This window comes from Arctopsyche grandis, chromosome 5 (genome assembly GCF_051622035.1).
Source record: "Arctopsyche grandis isolate Sample6627 chromosome 5, ASM5162203v2, whole genome shotgun sequence".
Taxonomy (NCBI): Eukaryota; Metazoa; Arthropoda; class Insecta; order Trichoptera; family Hydropsychidae; genus Arctopsyche; species Arctopsyche grandis.
The window spans coordinates 29,836,752-29,859,924 of record NC_135359.1 but is presented as its reverse complement, the minus strand read 5'-3'; the positions used below and the strand labels follow the sequence as shown (position 1 = coordinate 29,859,924).

The 23,173-nt window shown below is 30.3% G+C and overlaps 1 protein-coding gene across 1 annotated transcript in view; it reads left to right on the top strand.

Annotated features, from left to right (window-relative positions):
* Positions 1-23,173, top strand: part of LOC143912404 (uncharacterized) — a 168,404-nt gene that overhangs the window by 102,545 nt on the left and 42,686 nt on the right. The window contains exon 2 of the mRNA XM_077431680.1: positions 9,302-9,420. Coding sequence (XP_077287806.1) covers positions 9,302-9,420 — 119 coding nt within the window. The remainder of the gene's footprint in view (positions 1-9,301; positions 9,421-23,173) is intronic.

Genomic DNA, 23,173 nt, shown 5'->3' with positions numbered 1-23,173 from the left:
TTCCATTGATATAATCATTTTCACGCGATAAAACTCGACACGTATAAAGTGCAAAGCAACAGCTAGAGCTTTTGAATCACGCGAAGCTTTTAATACCTAACATCGTTATTCGTTTCGCCGATCGAATATTTTCTCCGCTTTGTGTGGAAAACGAACGAATTTTCTTCTATATTAAAAATGTTCCGAATGAATGTACGTTTGCGTGGGTATGTACGAATGTGTGTGACCCGATTTTGATACAAAAGTGTAGGATTTTACGTCGTCTTTCGCTATTATTCTATCGCCATAGTCCTGCCGATATTATTTATACGGTCAGATAATACGAAATGTGTATTACGTTTTCTTTCCCAATTTTTCCTTTTTTCTGGTTTGGTTCCGTATCGCGAAACCATTGACCTCAGATCAACCGTAAAAGTAAATGCGTCGGAATGGGTTTTACGGCACATTTTCGCCCGTCGGATTTAGCGTTATGGAGTTTCCCGAGATTTTTAAACTCGAATACAAAAAATATTGGCATCTCTACTATCTTACAAATAAGAACGTATACCCTGAAAGTAGACGAACGCTAAAGCGACTGATGAATATGGAAGATATATTCATAGTTAAATTTCCTTCTTTTGATCCTTTCGAGCTTTCTATCCTTTCAACTATTAACTAACAAGTATAATATACAATTTATATTAGCACATCTATATATTTCAATGTATAATTTATTTAGAATTAATTTATATTAGCACATCTACATATTTCTATGTACATATAATACATAGAAATCAAAGTTTATTTCTATAGCACAAAGTCGCTTATTCAAATCAAAGTTTTCAACTAAGTACCACTAAAATTATATTTTGAATACGTATTACATTAATTGCACGTAATACTATTTTTATTTTAATTAAGATTTATCAATATTAATATAGTGATTTTTAAAATCAAACTATAGTGAACAATAGCATTAAATCTATTTATAATATGTACATGCATACATATGTATGTACATACATATATATGAAACAGAGTGGTTCTCATTTTGATGAATAATTTCAATATATATGTAGGTATTATGTTATATACATATATGGGTATTTTAATCTTTATTTCCCTTACTATAATATATAAATACATAAAGTATAAAAATCATTTTGAAATAGTGAATATTTCTTTTCCTGAAAAAGTAGAAAAATTTCTAAGAAACAGCTAATCTATTCAGTGATGGATCCAGATATTTTTCAAAGGGATGGAGCGAAATTAAAAAAAAAACTAAGTTTTGTTGGGTTGCCAACTGAAAAGTAAAAAAAAGGCAATTTTCAAATAATATTTAATTTAATACGAAGAGGTTAAAAAAATAAAAAATTCAGGTATTAATAAAAATAAACCCAGTTTAATTTAATACGGACACAAAATTTATAAAAAAATATAACATTTACCACCGCATGCGAATTTTTTTTACTAATTCTTGAAACCTCATTTTTCAAGTGACAAATCTCATATTTGCTGCTGCATTCAATTTCACTTTTACATTGGAAAAATCTAATCTACTGAGAAGCGTTTTGTTTTATAAAATAAAAGTGTACTGTAAATTATAATAAATTATTAAAAAATAATCGATAAAAATAAATATTGGTTACGACAGATTTTAAATGTTTTTTTTTTATTTATAATATTTTATATGTACATATTTATGTATGTATAGGTATATATAAAATCTTTGTTATTTATTTTTATATTTATTTATATATTTGTACCAGGAAGGCTTAACAGGTAAACCCAATGCGCCTTCCTGGCCAATAACAATTACATAAACATATACTATTTTTATAAATATACAAATATATACACGTACATACATATAAGCATATACCGTAGCGGTCAATGAAAGGTTTCCAGCTTGAAAATATCAATATTTCCTTGTTTCAAGATGTTACATATATTTTTTTGTTTATTAAAATGAAGTTTATTATGTTTGACACGATATCAAGTAGCAATACAATGAAATTTAAATGAAACTACCATGTTTTTTAAATTATTAGGAATTTCAAGAAGTGTAATTAAAAAACGTATTAATTAAAAAACTGAAAACCGCATTTTATTTATTTTAATAGTGGCTACAAATAACAATTATTTTAATTATTGGTTGGTCCCCCCTTATTTTTTTACACTGCCTCAACCATTCGAGGCATAGATTGTATTAAATTTTGCAAGTACTCATCCGTTATTTCAATATACCAAACATTTATTATTGTTTCTATCAATTTTAATTGAGTAGAAGATTTTTTATTTTAATTTTATAATCCATTATAGCCCACAGGTTCTCAATCGGGGTCAAATCAGGGCTGTTACCCGGCCATTCCAAGGGCAAAATGTCACTTTCCGCGATAAAATTCTTCACCTACAATTTTAGAAAAATAAATAATCACATATTTTTCAATTTATTTGTATGTACATCATACATACACAAATATACAGTTATGTATTAGCTGGCCAAAATTTCATATTGGGATAACCTGTGAAGACATTGTGGTATATGTGTATTTAAATAAAAATAAAATCAAATAAAAATATCATGTTGATAAATGATAGGCTGTGGGACTTTTGCAAAGAAACTTTTAAAAATTTTGGATAGCGAAAAATCTCAATTTTCGGACATAATAAATACCACTCTAGTATACTTTCGATGCTGTAGTTTTTTTTCTGCTTATATTTCCCGTATAATTACTTTCCAAAGTGTAAAAAAAAAGAGTCAAGAAATCGCATATGCCAAAAAATTACCCGTTAGGTTTAAAGCTTAGAACTGATGTGCGATTTAAATAATCAAAGTGAACTTTTAATATTGAATGATCCCATCTGGTACGGTGTCGCTTTTCCGATGAGTCGTATAACCCTTTGACGACCGGAGCACACATTGCGAGAGCAAACAAGAGCGCGAGAGCAAAGCAATAATTCACTTAGCGTTCGCGATGTGAACATAAGCGTTTTTCTTTGCAAATTTGATGAGCCAGAAGTCAAACAAAGTTCGGCGCGAGAGTTCCCATAACTGCTGTTTGCCAAAATGCTAATTTGTTTGGTCGTGTCACAAACAACCGTTAACTGTGTTATTACAGTTATCCCTAATTTAACAACAAACTCCACCATAATTATCTGGAATAAGTGCGCGAGTATCAAACGCTACGAAAACGAAATCTCATTTGAAAGCGTGACCGAATTAATATTAAACTGTGTGGATGGAAAGTTTAATTGAAATAAAAATTTCATGTGGAATAATCCCTTCGGTCGTGCCACGGACTTTAATAATACGAAAATGTGCCTGTCATCTAAGCGTGCTTTAATTATCTGTAAAACAGAACTCAATTCAAGGACTCCATTTACAATCTAACAAAATTAAATGTCACTCAAAATAAAATTACCAAATCCAGTTCGTATTGCAATTCTGAGATGATAAAAATATATCTGCAAATTTCCAGCTCAATTTATTCTCAAGATGTATTCCAATACCGGTACTACCGAAACCAGTACAATCGGAACTATAAGTAGTACAACATAAACTACCCTTAGTATCGGAATATAATAATTAGTCAAAGAAAAAGTCAACGAGCCCAACGTCATTTTCGACATGCTATTCAAAGGAGCTGCTAAGTGTGTCATAAATTTTAAATCAAATTATATTGATTTTAAGCTCACTGTTTTTACTTTAAAATTATTTAAATGCATATGCATAAATGTATGTAATATCTAAAACTATCCTTTCCACACAAAAATGATTGAAGTATATAGCTTTTTTTGACACTCGCTGATCAATAATTCGCGAAGGGCGGAAGGACTCAATACATTATTTTGTATTTATTAATATTATTGGTAATTGATAAAATTAATATTTTATTGGTAATTGATAAAATTTTGTTGCTTAAATAAATTAAAAATGGTAGATACAGATAGTATCGACAGTGGGTAAATTTTTACGGTAGTACCGGTAGTGGCAAATGGTGATATTTTTGGAATTCCTAGTTAAAAAGTTTCGATAAGATTGTGTAGTAAAGTTTTTGATTTTAGTGAATGAAACAAATTCAAAAAAGGATTATAACACAAGTATTTTAAAGGACGATTAAAATACTGAACTACCTCTTTCATCTGGAAGATCTTCATCAAGTTTATTAAACTACTTATGTATGTATGTATGTAGTCTTAAGTTGAAATGTATAGATATGAAATTTCAATTCAAATCATTTGAAGGTTTAAGAGAAAAACTTCAAAGAAAAAAGTAATCTCCAATGACAACAGTAAAATAACTATTTTCCATTGAAAAAATAATGTTTATTGATACAATTTATTTGACCCCCTACACCTAATATGTATGTATACATGTGCATATGGGTATATACTTATTTGAGTGTATTGGACTTGTGTAGCAACTTGGTGTTCAATGTCCAAGTTTCATATCCATACATAATCTAAGGCTAAGTGGCATTTTTGATTTAAAAAACGCATTCATTCGTCCAAATGCACTCCATCTTAATTTAATACGTCTCTTTATTTCTTCCTCTTTATTACCCGACATGTTAATTATTTGACCTTTATAAAAATAATTATTTACTACTTATACTGGTTTCTCATCTAATGAAATGCCATCAGGCATGCAATAACTATTGAACATTAGAAATATATTATAAGTATATATTTACATATGTACGAAAATAACAAAAATAAAAAAGAAAATTCGTTTTTTTCTATCAAATGTGATTGGTGGTAGCTAAACTTTCATGTAAAAGCTTTGATTTTATTTACAGTAAATTTTTGAAATATTTCCTACGTTAAATCCAATATGTCCTATAGTCGGTCGAACACAACAGCAATAAAACCTTATTGTTTTTCCTAATCCGAAGGAAATAAAAATCTGATCAAACGAAGCGAAGTGTAATCAAAGAGGCCAACGAAACGGCTCTTCGTATTTTCCCTCCATTACAAAAGAAATAAATGGTCCAAGTTCGACCATAAATCTATCCGATGGCTGTATTAGTTAGTCTCTGCGATCACTTTCGAGCGACGAAAATAAATTTAAAACCAATCCGAACATATTCAATTATATTCCGATCATTTTATTTACGACCGGTTCCGAAAATCGATATTAATAATCTCGAAGCCAAAATATGACCGAGTAAATGACCCATTCCCAAAGAGAAAACTAGTTAAAACCTTTCATCTCAACATTAAACCTAAATTCAATTAAAAAATTTCATACCTGTCTATGCATAAATATACGTATTTACATATACAAACTTATGTACATTAAAAACAGAAATTCCTTTCTAATTAGACAACAGCACAGAATCGATATGACTGGAAATTTATAATACAATATATGCAGCATTTGAGATTGTTAATAATATTATATGAATAACAACAGTAGATAATAAGCATCAAAAGTAATTCCATATTTCTTAGAACAATACAACTAATTCACGAAATTCATTCAAATATGAAATCCAAATCGAAAATTCATTCAAATATGATAATATTTGAGTCTACAAATCTATGTATATCAAAAAGCGTGAATTCAAGGAATCATTAAATTATGTATGTTGGTTCAACAACACAGCATTTTATATTTTTTCTGATTTCATTTGAGTTCAGCATGCCAATTCAAAAATATCATTTTAAAAACACCAATTAAATTTAATTTAAAAAGTTCATTGCAATATTGTTATCAGCGTCGGATAAATAAAATAAATACACATCACAATTCCATGAAAATATATTGTCTTTTGCTTTCAATTACACTGAGCAACAAAAAATCACGTTTTTGAGTTACCAGAAAGGAGACTAATCAATTTTTACTAACTTTGACTCACTGAATTCGAATATGATAATGATTTTTGTTTACTCTCATTTACGAGATATGTATGATCGTTTAAAATATGCGCAATTTTTACAGTTTTTTGGCATTTGCGGTATTTAACTCAAAATCTAGTATTGCTGTGTTCAAAATGAGTATTGGAATCAATAGTTAGGTATTTTTCCTATAAAAAAAATATATTGAGATAGAAAAGCAATCCTTATAAACGGGGTGAAATAAAAAAACTGGCCAAATAAACGCATAATGGCATGAAAAAAATATATTTTTGACTTTTAAAATTCGCTAGACAATTAATTAGAAGTATTTAAAAGCAATGAAATATCACAATCAATAGGAAAAACATCCGACTATTGATTACAATACTCATTTTGAACACAGTAGTTCCAGATTTTGTGTTAAAGACTACAAAAGCCAAAAAAATATAAGTTTTTAACATTTTTTAAACCACTTATATCTCATAAACAAGAGCGAACCAAGAAAAATCATTATCATAATCGAATTAAGTGGGTCAAACTTAATAAAGATTGATAATTCTCCAATCTAGTAATTTTTTTGTTGCTCGGTGTTATCACAATGAACGAATCTTAGTCAATGTAAATATTGATCAATGCGCTGATGTAAAATCAATCACAAAACAAACAGAGAATTATTTATTATATTGTAAATCATTGAATTGAAAATATACATTGATATCTTTCCCAATATATGTAAAGATGATTGCTAAATTCAATTAAACAAAACAATAATAAATCATATTATTAATTATAGATATACAGATGTAGTGATTCGGGGAAAATATTTTTAGCTTATGTGGGTAAATAAAAAATATTTTATGTTGGTAAAGACTGAAATATTATTCATAAATAACCAAATTATATACCTACAATATATACAAATGCGTACACATTGATTTGTACATATCCCGTTTCTTCGAGGAATTTCCCCCGGTAGAATTTTCAATACAGAACTATCCAACTAATCCGACATCGGAATTTCGGAATACTTGTGCGAAAACTCGTTTCGTTAGCGGGTTGGAAAAACACGACACGAGTGGTTTTCGAGTGGCCAAAACCGCAAACATACATACATATACACAACTCGAACGGTACGATAGTGTATATTTAGATACAGTTGTATGTATACATACGTGGGACTGAGATCCCGAGTACCGACAGATCATCGAATGTTTGCTTTCGGTCTGTGGAAAGAACTTGGGTTTTGTGTGTCTCTCTCTCTCTGTGTATATAGCGAAACGGGCCGTAATTAAATATTGGACATTCCCGTTCGGCTAGTCTTTGTAAGCTCGAATAACTCCACTTTATATTGGTAGAGGTAAAATTCCATTCACTATATATATGACTCATAATTGAAATTTCTAATGTTCAATTCGTCTTTGTTAAAAATTTTCACAATTCACAACCAGACTCAATTCAATACAGAGTCCTTGTTTTCTTTCACACTTTCTAACTCTGAAGTACCTACATATATGTACATATATTCCTCGTCTAACGTTTTAGTAACATTCCCCATCCATTTTCATTTCAATCTCTTCAGTCGTACTACTATGTCAATTACCCAAGTCATACATCTCTTCTATGTGTATCATTTTATATATTTCCTTTGTATACTGAGCATTTACATATGGACAGTTTCATACTTATATTTGCACCATTGTGTTTTTCAATACTACATTTCATCTCTGTACTTAAATCAATAATGATACTCATTACAAAGTTAATCAAAACCATTCTTAAATTCAACATTCTTTTTTTGACTTTATCTATATATGTATGTACTACGTAGTAACAATAAATGAAGTTTTGTGATCATGTGAAAAATTTAACTCAAGATTTTGACTGTTTCGAAATCACTGATTACATTTTCATCATCTAGAAAAAAATGTGTATGTGTTAATACGTTAGTATATTAGTATGTATGTGTGTCGGTGTATTTTGGAGATTTTTTTTGATTTTTAAATGCTTTTTATTATTACGAAATTATGTTCACAATACATCTTATATCTATTTTAATAGCCACTGATCTACTGATCATTTTCTATTCTACAATTTAATTTAATTTGGTTAGTAATCATAGTATTATATTATTCTAATGTTAATCTACAGCATAATAGGAAAAAGAGCTCAAAAACCTACTTACAATCCTTGGAGATTTTTTGAATACTGTTAGTCCTATCGAACTGAAACTATCTATCAGTTACTGAAATGCTAATCGACACAAGATAATTGCTCAACGAATCGAACTGTTATTTTCATGTAAATATGTACATATGTGTATATAAATTACATTGTAGCTTAATATTTTTTCATCGTCACTCATCTATTTACTTATCTCACAATGTTTATTTCGGAAAGCGTGATAACTTGTCTCAAGTATACATAGCAATTAACTACCTTTACAAACTTATTTTATATTATGTACTTTCAGGGAAAAACATATGTATATAGGTATAATATTTGTCAAGTATGACATTATACATCATTTATTATTAATATAAATCCTTGGAAATGATATTTCTATAATTATCTGACATAGCCTTTAAGAAGAGAAAGAATTGCACAACTGGAAGAGAAAATGTTCATCTTTTATAGGTAGAATTATTATATTCTAGATTGATTATTATATAATAATACCTTGTTACGTAGATTAAATTGATAAAATGATACAATCATCATTAGATCAGCACATCTGATTCAGAGGTGAAATGAATAAATCTATAGGGATTGTCTTCATTGTCAATTTTACTGAATTTTTATATTTCGAAATAAATAATTAATAAGTTCAAATTATACCATTATTTTCTGTTGTGAAGGTATATGTTTATATAACGAATACAAAATATGATTCGTTATCGACATAAATCCAATGAGACTTTTTTAATTAAATCCAATCCGATATCGTCAATTTTTTCCCTATACATAGAAATTATATTGCTTCATCTCTGCGTTAAATTTAAATTCTAGTCACAGGCACGCCGAAGTAGTAAAAGTCCAATAAAATTCCCCGTAGAGAAATTTCATCCGGATATCCGCCGCTTCTACTCGCCGTAATTATCAAGCGGACTAATTTTTTCCACCTCATTCTTTTGCTGAAATTTCTGACTCTGCAGAGAGGTTTTTAGAGCCATTGCTGAAACAACTGAACGGGAACAAATTGACTTTTTTTACTAATTTTCCCATTTACGTATACGGCTGAAACTAATTATTCTTAAATATGTATTTTTATTGTTTCAGATGTGCGTTTCGACTCCACAGAGAGAATAAGAGGATATCGGTGACAAATGAGAAATTCAACACGTGTCCGTAAATATGTCAGTTCGACGGGGGTGTGTCGTGCTCTGACGCCCCACTTTCGCTAACAAAATCGTCGATCTGTTGCCGTTAAAAATCACCAATATGGAATTGCTAGTCAGTGTATTGCTGTGTTTGTCCATAGCCGACACATGGGTGTTGGCAACTCCTGGAGGAGGTTGCAAAGAGGGCGCAACCCTTGAAGAAAGGCTCAGGAGGGCCGAGATAGCTTTTCATGGCGTATTCATACCAAACGAACGCAAGGTGAGAAACACTAGAAAATCTAGCCTATCATATATTTATATTATTTGTCATGTATTATAAAATTCATATGATGCCTAAGCATCAATTAATCATTTATCATTAATGTAGAAGCTATTTTTAAGGGTTCATAATAGTGGTAATATTGTTGCCTTATAAATCGCTATATATCCGATATTACTTCTCGTATAGAAATAACACTTAATTTCATTAAATAAAGCAAGAAAAGCGCATTCTTTAAATACTAATTAACGACTTGAAATAATTCTGCAGTATTGCGTCAAAGATCCGTAATAAGCAGAGATGTGGAGTTGATACAAAATTTACTCCTACTTCGACTCCAAATTTAAAGATAGGCAAATATACTCAAATTGGAGACCCAAAATGTAACCCAATATTTTGAGTTTTTGGTAATGAAAGAGGTATAAAAAAAAAGATATAAATAAAAAGTATATCCATAGTGAGTTTGTGTACATTACATTGTACATAAACATTCATAGTGAGTTTTTGTATGGCAATTGCGTACATAAACAAGTTAATTTAATCCAAATAAAAGTACGAGACGGAGGAAAAAATTGGTATAAAAATACGTGCAAATCAACAATTTTATTTAAATTCACGATTTTTATAAATAAATTATTTAATTTCAATTTATTGGTTGATTTACTTAAATACAATTGGACACTAGTTGACACATACTGTAATAAAGATAATGATAAAAACTTCACCGTCTTCAAAAATTATTTATTACGATTATTTTTCACCATCGAACTATCAAAATCGATTTAAATTTCCGTCGTTTACCAAAAACGCACAAAATAGCAAAGTTTTAAAACGATCGGAAGACTGTAGGAAAAGATACTGAATCGCGAAGTAAACCTTATAAGAGGCCTCGTATTAAAAAAGGAGTTGGAATAGGTCGATACTTTACGACTCCGACTTCACTAGAAATGCTTTGACTTCACTAGAAATGCTCCGACTCCACAGCCCTGGTAATTAGTTAAAATATTGTTCATTCTAATGATTTAAAAAAATAAAGTGCACAAGAAAACTATGAAAATTATTACATCTTTATACAATATAACCTCTTATATTATAATTAATTTGCAATAAACTATTTTTACGAATTGAACTAGGAATTTTTGTTGAAAACCATTAAAATTTTCTAAGCCTTTTATTAGAAGACGAGATATTTTATATTTTTATAATTAAATTGATTGAAATAATTTCAGACGTTTTACAGCTCAATTAATTACTTAAAAATCCAGAGAAAGGATTAATCTATTCTCAGGAATGATTTAGGAACATCTTGAATAAAGACCTAAAAGATCAACTCTTTGAAAAGGCGATAATTTCTCTTTGAAAAGAGCTGTAATTAATTTATTTTAAAAATAACTCGATTTTTTAGAGTAATTTTATAATTTTACATGCCTATTTATTGTACCAATCATTTAATAATAAAATACGTATGTATCTTTGTACACATACATACATATATATATATATATATATATATATATATATATATATATATATATATATATATATATATATATATATATATATATATATATATACATATATATATATATATATATATATATATATATATATATATATATATATATATATATATATATATATATATATATATATATATATATATATAGGTTTCAACTGGTTAATTATTAAAACGTATATATATATTTTGGTTTATTATTAAACTGGTTAATTATTAAAACGTATAAAATTATTAAAATTATATATATATATATATATATATATATATATATATATATATATATATATATATATATATATATATAGGTTTCAACTGGTTAATTATTAAAACGATTCCTTACAGAATTAGCCATATCATAATATTATTTACTATTCCCAATGGTACATTTGTAATATATATATATATATATATATATATACATACATACATACATATATAGTTGTAATAAAACCTCTAGATGTACCATCTTCAAAATATTTCATTACGAGGCAGACAGTAAAAAAAATCATTAAAACACAACGACTTCAGAACATGCATAGTTTAAACCCAGCGGAAAATTACCTACGCCGCTTATAAATGAATCTCAACGTTTAAATATGTAGTTTCTAATTTGTACAGCGTGTGCAGTAATTTAGGGTACGACTCTCTCTCTCTCTCTCTCATCTAATAACCTGGTCTGTTCCATATTTTAACTACTATGCTATAGCAGTTGCTAAACATTTTCTTTATGTGCACAACAACAAGCAGAGTGCTATGGGATGAGATACGAGCGCAGTCTGTAGCACGCGGTGTTTAACCCGAAATTTATTTTGCAAAGTTTTCGCTTAACTTAAGAAGATTTCCATCGGCTGCCCCATCCCACCATCTTGTTAAATACATAGATCCTGGAGCTTTTAACCGGCACGTAAAAGTGTGTTTAAATAATCAAAATTAAGCTCGAGAGTGTTTCAATTTCCGTCCGAGTTGCTTTTTTGTTGAATTAAACATCGTTTAATGTAAGTCGTTAAACTTACACTAAACGAGCTTCTCTACATTCTGAACTATTTTCTGTTCTATTTTTGAAATCTTTACCTGTTTTCTTCTCCGACTGGATTATTACGATGCTGTAAGAAATTACCTCCGTGGAAACTTTTCTCAGTTCATTTTAAAGAATAAACCGTTTTTAATGCTACTTATATATCAAATCAGCTATCCGTTTTGTAACTAGGGTTCATTAAGAGGGCTGAACACCAGCGCCTTGTCCATACAAACGTATTACACTTCTCCCTTCCTCGATTATGGCACTGGAGAATTTTTTTTTAATATGCTATGGGTATCCACCATAGGCATGTTTCTGTGGTTTTATTTTTTTTGATTAATTATTTTTTATAGAAGCTTTGAGCCGCCAAACATCTATAAAATCGCCACTTTTTTACACCCACGAAAAGAGTCCAGCGTGCATATTAAACGGTTGATTTTTAAAAAAATACGAGAACACAAACATGAAAAATATCTTTCTCATACCGATGATGATTTTTTTTTTAAATTGGTTCAGTTTCGGAGGAGAAAACTGGAGAATACGAAACCTCGATTTTGTCGATTTAAAATACGTATTATCTGGTTGAAGCGCAACTGTCGCATTCACTCAATATATATATTGATATACATATGTACATATATTGTCGCATTCTCTCAATATATACATTCACTCAATATATACATATATCTAATAAAGGAACGGCAACAAAATTAAGGTTTCGGGTATACAGCCCTCTTAAGATCTAAGTAAACATCTCAGCGTACTTATAAATATTAAAAACTACTTATGAGATGGTTAATTTTATATTTTGACTGAAATTTTGTCGCATTCCTATATTTATAGTCATTTTGATTTAATTAATATGCACTGGCCAATTAACCAATGAAGGACGGAGCATCTAATGAGTGTCCTGAACCGGAGTCGAGTAAGACCCCAGTATTTTTTAATCAAAATACAGGTTTTCTTAATAAAAATGGGTTCAATATATATCTAATTAATCATTTTATACATCAAAATAAAAAGTTTTAGTCCTATAGCATGTTTTTGACTATTTTTGTTTTAAAAAATAACGACAAGCATCAACACGAAAACGCGCATAGGTAGAGCCAACAGGCGACTGCACGACTCAATAGCCACGCGCCGAAGCGACGAAAACAATAGGACGTATTAAAGGCATGCTGTAATTCGCTCTTAGAGCCTCTTCAGTTTATTTTTAACCTTATTCTGGATTCTGGTAATTATCCTGATAAATGGAAATTATCTAGAGTCATTCCCATTCATAAAAGTGGCTCTAAAAATGAGGTTGAAAATTACAGACCTATTGCTATCATCTCGGCTATTCCCAAAATTTTCGATAATATCCTTCACCGTTTGATTCTTTTGCAGTTCAAAAGATTGTTGTGTGATGAGCAGCATGGTTTTTCACCATGTCGTTCCACTACCACTAATCTTGCCTGCTTTTCATATTATACCATGTCTAAAGTTGACCGTGGACAACAAGTTGATGTAGCCTACTTTGACTTTCGAAAAGCATTTGATCTTGTCAACAATGACGCTCTTATGATCAGATTAGCTGAAGTGGGCTTTTCTCCACGTCTTCTTAAACTCTTTGCTTCTTATCTTAGTGATAGGAAGCAATTTGTTAGATATGGTATTTATGAATCTCCTTCATTTTTTACGCGATCTGGTGTAACTCAGGGGTCCACCTTAGGCCCTTTACTATTTACAATAGTCATTAATAACCTCCCAAAAGTACTACGCAATGCTTCATGTCTCTTGTTTGCTGACGACGTTAAACTATTCTTTGCTGTTAAGGATGAGAGGCAAGCCTCTCTCCTTCAAGCTGATATTAACGCTGTTTTAGAGTTCAGTTCCAGTTTAGGGCTTGAACTGAATACTAGTAAATGTGCTATTATGAGTTATGGACGTGCGAATTCGCTCTATTGTCACGGATATTCCATTGGATCCGTATTGTTGAAGCGCGTGGAATCAATGGTCGACTTGGGTATCACTTTTGATCCTCAATTCACCTTTCACAACCACATCAAGACAATCGCTGACGTTTCCTTTCGTCGACTTGGATTTGTCTTGAGATATGCTAGATTATTCTCCAACCCCTTGTCTTCTCGCTTGCTTTTCAACTCGCTTGTTAGAAGTAAGCTAGAGTATAATGCAATTGTGTGGAATCCGCACGAAGCAAACTACTCTCTTATTATAGAAAAAGTGCAAAAAGCATTTCTTCGTTTTCTTTATAAGAAAGAGTATGGGTACTACCCATATCTCTATCCTACTCCTTTCCTTTTGGGCATGCTTGGGTATAATTCCCTTGAACTTCGGAGAAACTTCTCGTTAATTCGTTTCGTTCTCCAGCTATTGCGTGGTAATACGTCATGCCCGTTGTTGCTGGAACAGTTGGGACTTTATGTCCCTAATAATTATGTGCGTGGTAGACATCATCATTTAATGGTTGTACCTGCTGCTCGCACAGTTCTTTTTCGAATGGCTCCTATTCCAAGAGCTATTCGACTTCTCAATGAAATCGTTGCTGCTGTCCCTGAATGTGATATTTTCCACCTTGGGGAGCGTAGATTGTCGGATATTATCTTAACATATTTATCTGGTAACCTGCGCTCATCATTACTTTCTTAATTTGAATGTGATGAATGAGTGGAATCTTAATCTACTCTCTTCCATTTGGGCCTCGCTGTGATTTTATTTTTTATTCATATTTTGTTTTATTTTATTTTATTTTTTCTTTCTCTTTTGTACATTTTTATATACTATTTTAATTTTGATCAGTGTAAACAAAGAATGGGATTTATGGATTTTATTTTTAATTTTTACACTTTTGTTATTTTTTTTTTTTTTTTTCTCTCTGAATGATGTATTATTTTCCTTTTGTTACTTTTTTTGTAATTTTATTTTACCATGTTTTCTGCTTTTGCTTTTTTCCTTTATTTACAGTTTACTTGTTTTAATATCATGTTTTTATATATTTTTCAAATGTAGGCCATTGTGGCGCATTAGGTTCTTCCTGTAATGCCACAATGGTCCAAAACTATTAAATAAATAAATAAATAAAAAATAAATAAATTACGAAAATACAGCTGTCTCTTTCTCTCTCATTGATTCATCGGTCAACAAGAATATGCAAGGGAACAGTCAAAAACATGACTTATCGCTACCGCCTTTAAATCATACTTTGGAACGTAGAAATGTATAATGTATTTTTTTACAATCTACCCCTTTTCTAAATCATACAAAATAAATTTATTGTAGTTCATTCTAGGAATAAAAGAAATATAGCCTTGAAAATCACATAGTTATTACAAAAAACGTAAAAATTGGGGCATTTGGGGATAAAATTGGCAAACTCTGATAGAGAAACGATCGATTTGGAGTCACAAAACCCCCAAATCTAACCAGCAGTGGCGAGGACTCGAACCTTTGACCTCAGTGATGCTAAATATATACGCTACCACTAAGCCAAACTGCTGGCTTCTTCATAATAGACCATAATTAGACCTTTTTTTTTTTTAATAACTAGTATGTGTTAATTTAGTTACCATATTTTATTTATTTTATTGTCACAAATCAATACACACTCGCCATTACAGATTTGCTCCAATGCGACGGGTGTACGTTAATGAAATACATGAACAATCAGAAATCAGAAATACAGTAATACATACATATACAATCAGAATATATAGAATATAACAATTAATCAGAAATAATAATCATAGTGACATCTATGGATTTCAGATTACCGTGTATAATTAATACAAATTATACACAGGCAGATTTTTGTGACAACAGGATTAGATTTAATACCAATTTTCAGGAACCGTTTCAGCTATGATCAGATAAAATTGGCAAACTCTGATAGAGAAACGATCGATTTGGAGTCACAAAACCCCCAAATCTAACCAGCAGTGGCGAGGACACGAACCTATGACCTCAGTGATGCTAAATATATACGCTATCACTAAGACAAACTGCTGGCTGTTCGAAATATTCGAAAGTGGCACAAGTTCACTTTTCTTCATTTCGAGAAATATTTCGCAAAACGTTAAATATAATCGTTTGCGTTTAACAATATTTAAAAATACTGGTGGCCTGTATTAAGTTTATTCTGCTTTTCCGAAATTCTGGACATATCGAATAAGTGATAACAATTTATGAATTAGGTCAAACAGGAATAGGGTTTTTGGAACTGAAATTGGGTTCCCGCCGCTTTCAAATAGAACGGCTCATGAAATGTTTTCCTATTTTGTATGAATACAAGTTGTTAAGTATTGTAAGCCGGCTACTTAATTGGAAAGTGGTTAAAAATAGACCCGTCGGAAATATTTCACACTTCGATCGATCCTCGCTTTATACTCCGGCCATCGTTTGATCGAAATATAATTTATAACACGCCCAATCTAATTTAATTTTTTTCCATAAGCTTTGGGAAAATGTGGCTCCAAGTCCCGGGGCCCGAATCTCCTCCCACCGGTACTTAGTAAGCCGGATTGATTAATAATTTTTGACAAGGGCCATTTTTCAATCGCCGATACGGTTCGTCCGATCTAATAATGTATTTAATACGCCGACCCACGGTGCCGAATCCACGGACGATTACCGTGAGTGATGTTCGCGATAATTGGATATCAGGAAAAAGTATTAGGTGAATATCCCACGGGATTACGCACTGCTAGTCCGATATAATGTACTATCTTGCCCGAGACGATAATTCGCATTCGCAGTTGCGAATAAGAAAATTAATTTATAGAATGTCCAACGTAAACATATTACACGGCCGAATCGTGACTGCGAGCTTAGTGCCTTATTTAGACCTTTGGCACTGTAATTACAGATTGTAATTGCGTTGTAATACACGTCAAGGTGTATTACAACGAAATTTTCTCGGTAAGCAAGTCACACTACGGAAAATTTTTCAGCCAAAAATATACATACAAACATACATAAATGTAAACATTGAGAGACTCTTATCTCTTGTCAAATATTTTGAGATTATATTAACTAAATCAATCATCTATACATTATATATGTATGTACATATTCCGATTTGTTAAGTAATCAATAGATACAGTTTCTAATTTTTAATAATTACATATAATCTGATAAGACATATGTTTTCAAATCAGTCAAATTATATCTTGATTACAAAACTTCATTGATATTTCGTAAATATGTAGATACAGTTAAAATATTTGGGCCTAAAAATGTACATTTAATGTCCTTAAACATTTGAGACTTTGAAAAACATCTAAAAATATAACTAGAAAGACCTAATCGATTTTTTAGTTTTTTAAAGAAATGCTTTTTATTTGTTAAACATACATATGTACATATATATGTATGTCTCCTAATTCGTCTGCAAATACAATTAATCTCTTTATAACACGAAAGTTTAGTTCCATATAAGTGAAAAAAAAAAAAAAGAAATGGTGAAAATGTACATATGATCCGTCATATTATAAAGAAATATTTCGCAAAACATTAAATATAATGTTTTGCATTTAACAATAGATACTGAAAATATTAGTGGCCAGTAATACGTTTATTTTGCTTTTCCGAGATTCTGGACATATCGAATTAAAAAAAGTGTTAACAATTTTTGAATTAAATCAAACACAAATAGTGTTTTTAGTATTGAAAATTGGACTTTCAAATATAAAGGCTCATTCCTTATTTTTTTTTTATTGAAGCAATATACTGTGTTTTAGGAATATTGACAGCAAATCTTTACTTGTATAATCTTTATGATCATCGTTATGGCTTCCTCGCCATTGAACCGCAACCATTAGAAATTTCACTTACATACATTTTCAAACATAATATTACATCTATTTATGAAATGATATAGCAGTAATTTCTTGGAAATGGCATTTCATAGGGGTATATTTAAATGATCCCAATATTAAATGAAACTATTTTATTATAAATGAGTTATACAAAGACAGAAAATGGCTTATATGGATTATAAAAATACTAAAATCTCGTTATTTGGATGAAAACAAACAAAACTTTCGACAAAACCAGAGATTGAATTGTCATTTCAAGAGTCTGTTCGTGTATCGACTTAACTCTGCTATGTTTGTTCGTATGTATAAATATGTTAAACACGAAGTGAAGATAAATTGTACTGTTCGACTTTACAATTTAACGGTTCAGAGGACATCGGAAAATGGACCCATTCGAAAAACGTTCGACTACAGAATGTGCCATCCCAATTTTATAAAAAAAGTAAATAAATAAAATTACACGGAATATAAAATAAATCAGAATGTAACTTCTTACATATATCTTCCCGAATGTAACGAGAAAATATGTAATGAAATATGTAATTAGCAAAATTTGTAATTAGCAAAGTTTTGCAGATCTACTGAAAACTTTGCGACTTTGCCTCTGCTTATTTTACATTGTCAAACTATATTGAATTTCTCGGTATCAACATCGCTTAAATATTCTATGAATTCGCAAACAATTTCAATATCTTAAATCAACCGGGACACGAGGCTATTTTTATTACGTCATTTGTTAAAAATATGATCGATCGATTGACTTATTTGGCACCCAATCTATCATATACAAAGGCATTCAATAATTATCATCTCTGCCAACTTGAATTAAAGAAAACGAGTGCTTCTAATTTTTTTTTTTTTGAAAATTTTGTAAATATCTACATTCCATCATAATGATTTGATAAACTGATATTATTTAATAAGGAAAAAAATTGAAAGAGATGTCCAATTACAGACTTGTAATTAATCTTTATAAGCACTAAAAAGATATGATTATTTTTAAAGACGAAAAGACTGGTATAAATGCAAATATATCATTAAAATTATTCCTGGTTTCAAATTAAAAAAAAATGTAATTTACCCGCTATAATAACTAAATTGCTGCATAAGATTAATGATCTATATGAACTTAATATAATATGTATACTGGCTTTCGGCATAAATATTGAATAATTAAAAATAGTCTTATCTTTCCAATTTCTATATAAACTTAATATGTATACATGTACATATATACTGGCAATTAGCATACATATTGAATAGTAAAAGTAGTCTTAGAAGAATTTCTTTATATGACCAAATATAATAGCTTAGGTTGTACATATTATATTACCTTAAAATCATATCCATACATGGAAGTTTAATTTTAAATATTTTTTTAAAAGTCGATCCTTTAAAAATCAATTATTCTAAATATTTGTTTAATTTATAATTCATGTTGGTCTTGTTATAATTGAAGTGGGAATAAGAGAACTACTTTTGTATCTCAATGTAATATTATAAGTAATTTTTATAATATATTATGATATTTGATTTACGAGACTGAGATGTAATAATTATTTCAAGAACTCACATAATTTATAAGTAAGAGCATAAAAAAAACTGTAATCCAAACAAAGAGTTATTTAAGTGTATTTTCTAAGAAAAAAGTATTTCGTATGAACCAATTATTTCTCCTCTTTGTAAAATTCCTTATTATGACTTCTTTAAGACTTTTTTATTTATTATTTGTCATTAGATTCCAGAATTTCAAAAAAAATTTAAGTCAACTACATGGTGTTCTTTTTTTGGTTTATTTTAGTATTTGTGATAAATTTACTATAAATACGTAGGATGTCTTCAATAAAGAAAAATATTTATACATTCGTAACATTGATTTACACATTTTTGATTAATTTTTCATATTGTTGCTTATTGTTCAACAAAAAAGTGTCATGATCCCAATAAAGAATCAATATTTACGATTTTATTTCTCTGATAAAGAATGAGGTTCATGAAAACTCAAATTTGGCAAAAATTTAAGCCTAGAATCTTCCAATTTATAAACAACTACCCAGTTAAAAAAAAAACAATTTTATCAAGCTTAATTGATCTTATTATCAAAACAATTACGGGTGTACAATCACTGTGTTTAAAACACGATGAACTAATTATCTCGCAGATAAAACTCAGTGAAGAGATATACTTTTAGCAGTGAAATGTCAGATCTGACATATTTGGCCAAAAATCAATATATATCGTGTATTACATTACACGAAGATTACACGCCAAATTTGAAATTTATATATACATATGAGAGTTAAAACTATAAATATTTATATATTAGAGATAATGAGAACCTATAGAGCAAATTTTATAAAATATAGAGTGAATTATAGGCGTTTAAACAATTAAAATCTGATATGGCCATATCACGGCGAAAAGGTTGAAGATAGATTATAGTAGCTTGCTAGACGTCACCGTACCCAAAATTGTTGATATTTGATACGCATTGTATACGATAATTTATTTCCAACATAATGGCAGACGATACATTAACGTATATTGATGACCAAAATGAGCAATATGGCAAAGTATGAAAACGATCGGATAAGAGATAAGAGATATAAAAAATTACCACTAACACGAAAACCATGTGAACTGTATAAAAAGTACATATGTAAAAATAACAGAGTTGCTGTTATACAAAGATACATTGATTTCATCGCTGTAACCTACTACATCATATATATAAAGACGGTAATCTGTGTGTGTATGTGTGTGTGTGGGTGTGTGTGTGTGTGTGTCCTAACTCTCGCCGAACATAATGAACGAATCGATAAAAATCGATAAATTCATTTTTCGACGAGACGACTATGTCGAGACTCGAACCAATCACCCCAAATAGCCTGAATATGGGTCTAAATTGAGCTAATGGTCTCGGACATCACGCCAAATCCAATTTTTCATTTCGCCTTTTTTTTTAAACATTAATTGAAATATTCCTTCTCGCCGTAATTTTAATAATTTCATTTAGCGAGGTTTTGAACCATTTTTTTATGTATTTATTTTCAATTAAATTATAATTATAATTTAAATTATGTATATTTTGACGATATTCGAGAAAAAAAATTGATTTCATTCACCGCGGGCGCCGGGAATCGAACCTCGGACCCTCCAAATCCAAACGCAATGTCCTCATGAGCTCGCGTCGCACGCCATATCCTCACCCAGAATACGTGTTGTAAATACACATCATATGTATATGCACGTAATTTGTTATGTGTAATAATGACCGTTTGTGTATAATCGGAAAATATTACATTTTGTTAATGTTAACTTTAAGAATTGAAAATTATTACAAATAAAGAATTGAAAACTATCTAATAGAGTCTACGAAAATAATGGTTCCGGTTCCGGATTTTTTTTTTTTGGTTTAATACGGGTATATAATAATTTTATACCCATGCGATGATGACAATATTCACTAGTTGACAATATTCACCATTGACAATATTCACTAGTTCCTTTATAAACATCATTGAAATTATCATTAGTTTGGCTTATTGCGGCAAATTTTTTACCCAATTCGGCAAGCTGATAATAAATCAACAGATCATTTTTACAAAGCATTAAGTACACATAAATAATCTCGGACTTACTGCTATCGCTTACGAATAGGTATAATTCCAAATCAAACTCAACGTAAAATTTCGCCATTGTCTAAAATAAAATACACTTGGATATTCGCAAACAAAATACAAATGGGATAAAATGGGTGGGGGGGGGGGGCATAGGAAACAGTCTGATGGGGGTATTCTCACTAAAATCAAAATATTTATGGAAGTTTGTTCGATATCTCGCCCCCAATCCGCATGGGGGTCACGTTTGCGTTGTTTACCCCAGAAAGCTTGCCGCCAGTCGTGTGCGACTGATATATGGCTGATATACACATACATGGTCTCTCATAATGGCCGATAGATGTTTCGACACACGATCAGGAAATGAGATGTTCCGAGAACACGTCGAACGCCATGCTACAAAATGGCCGACCGTCGAATTTGGCCCCGACTCGAACAATGCAACTTTGACTGCACACGATGCAATTTCGCACCGAATCTGATCGCAATGTACGTTCGGCTGAATGCTTTTGTCGAATTTCAGATACGTGTGTCAGCAAGGCGAACCCATAACGCCAATAAAAACCGTGGAATTCGATTAAATCGATAACAAAACCACGAAAACGTGCGATCAATTTATAATGTAACCGCGATTTGAATGTGTACTCTTAGATTTTTCAAGTCTAGGGTAGATGTGAAATGAAACGCTTCAGTTTAGTAACCGTACACCAAATTTGGTGGTTCTAAATAATAGGTGTTAAATCTAAATAATTTGGTGGTTAAAATGGTCGATTTTCATATCGAACAAATAAAAAAGGTGGAAGGATAACTCGCATGTGTACATAATGTTAGAAACTGCGTATTGCACTGAAACTGCATATTGCACCGTCTCTCATTCGAATTTTCGTTATCCTCCCCCTCAGTTTCCAGAAAATATCAGTTTTTATCATATCGAATTTGTTTCTTATAAATGCTACATAATGTATTTCTTGCCAATTTTCTGTGTATCAAAAGTTTTGTTGATGATCTGTAAATTTATCTATTTTATTCATTCATTTATTATTTTATATACTGTTATGTTTGGAATTTTTTTAGTTCTTAAGTACAAAAATAATTTAACCATATGTATGTATGTAGGTATCTCCTTTGGGAAATTCCTGTCATGTTACATATTATGATGTATGTTGTATTCCTAGAATGAACTACAAGAAATTTATTTTAATAGATTTTGTATGATATAAAAAAGGGGTACATCGAAAATTCGAAATTATACATTTCTTTGTTCCAAAGTATGATTTAAAGGCGGGAAGCGATAAGTCATGTTTTTGACTGTTTGCTTGCATATTCTTGTTGATTGATGAATCAATGTGAGAAGAAGAGACAGCTATATTTTCACAAGGTATTGTTTTCGTCGCTAATGGCGCGTGGCAATTTTGTCATGCAGTCACCTGTTGGCCTTACCTGTGTACGTTTGCATGTTAATTCTTGTCGTTATTTTTTAATACAATAATAGTCAAAAACATGCTAAAGGACTAAAAAATTTTTATGTTGATGTATAAAATGATTAATAAGATATATATTGAACCCATTTATATTGAGAAAAGCTGTATTTTTATTTAAAAATATTGGGGTCAGTGTGCATTATTGATTGAAAAAAAAACAATAAAATTATGTAATATGTATTTAAATAAATAAATGATCATTCGAAGTTTTATTCAAATATTGTTATAATTTATTTCAAACTTACGGTATTGAAAATCGATCTGTAAGTCTCCCGTGCATTATTGTCGAGCTCCCAGTTGCG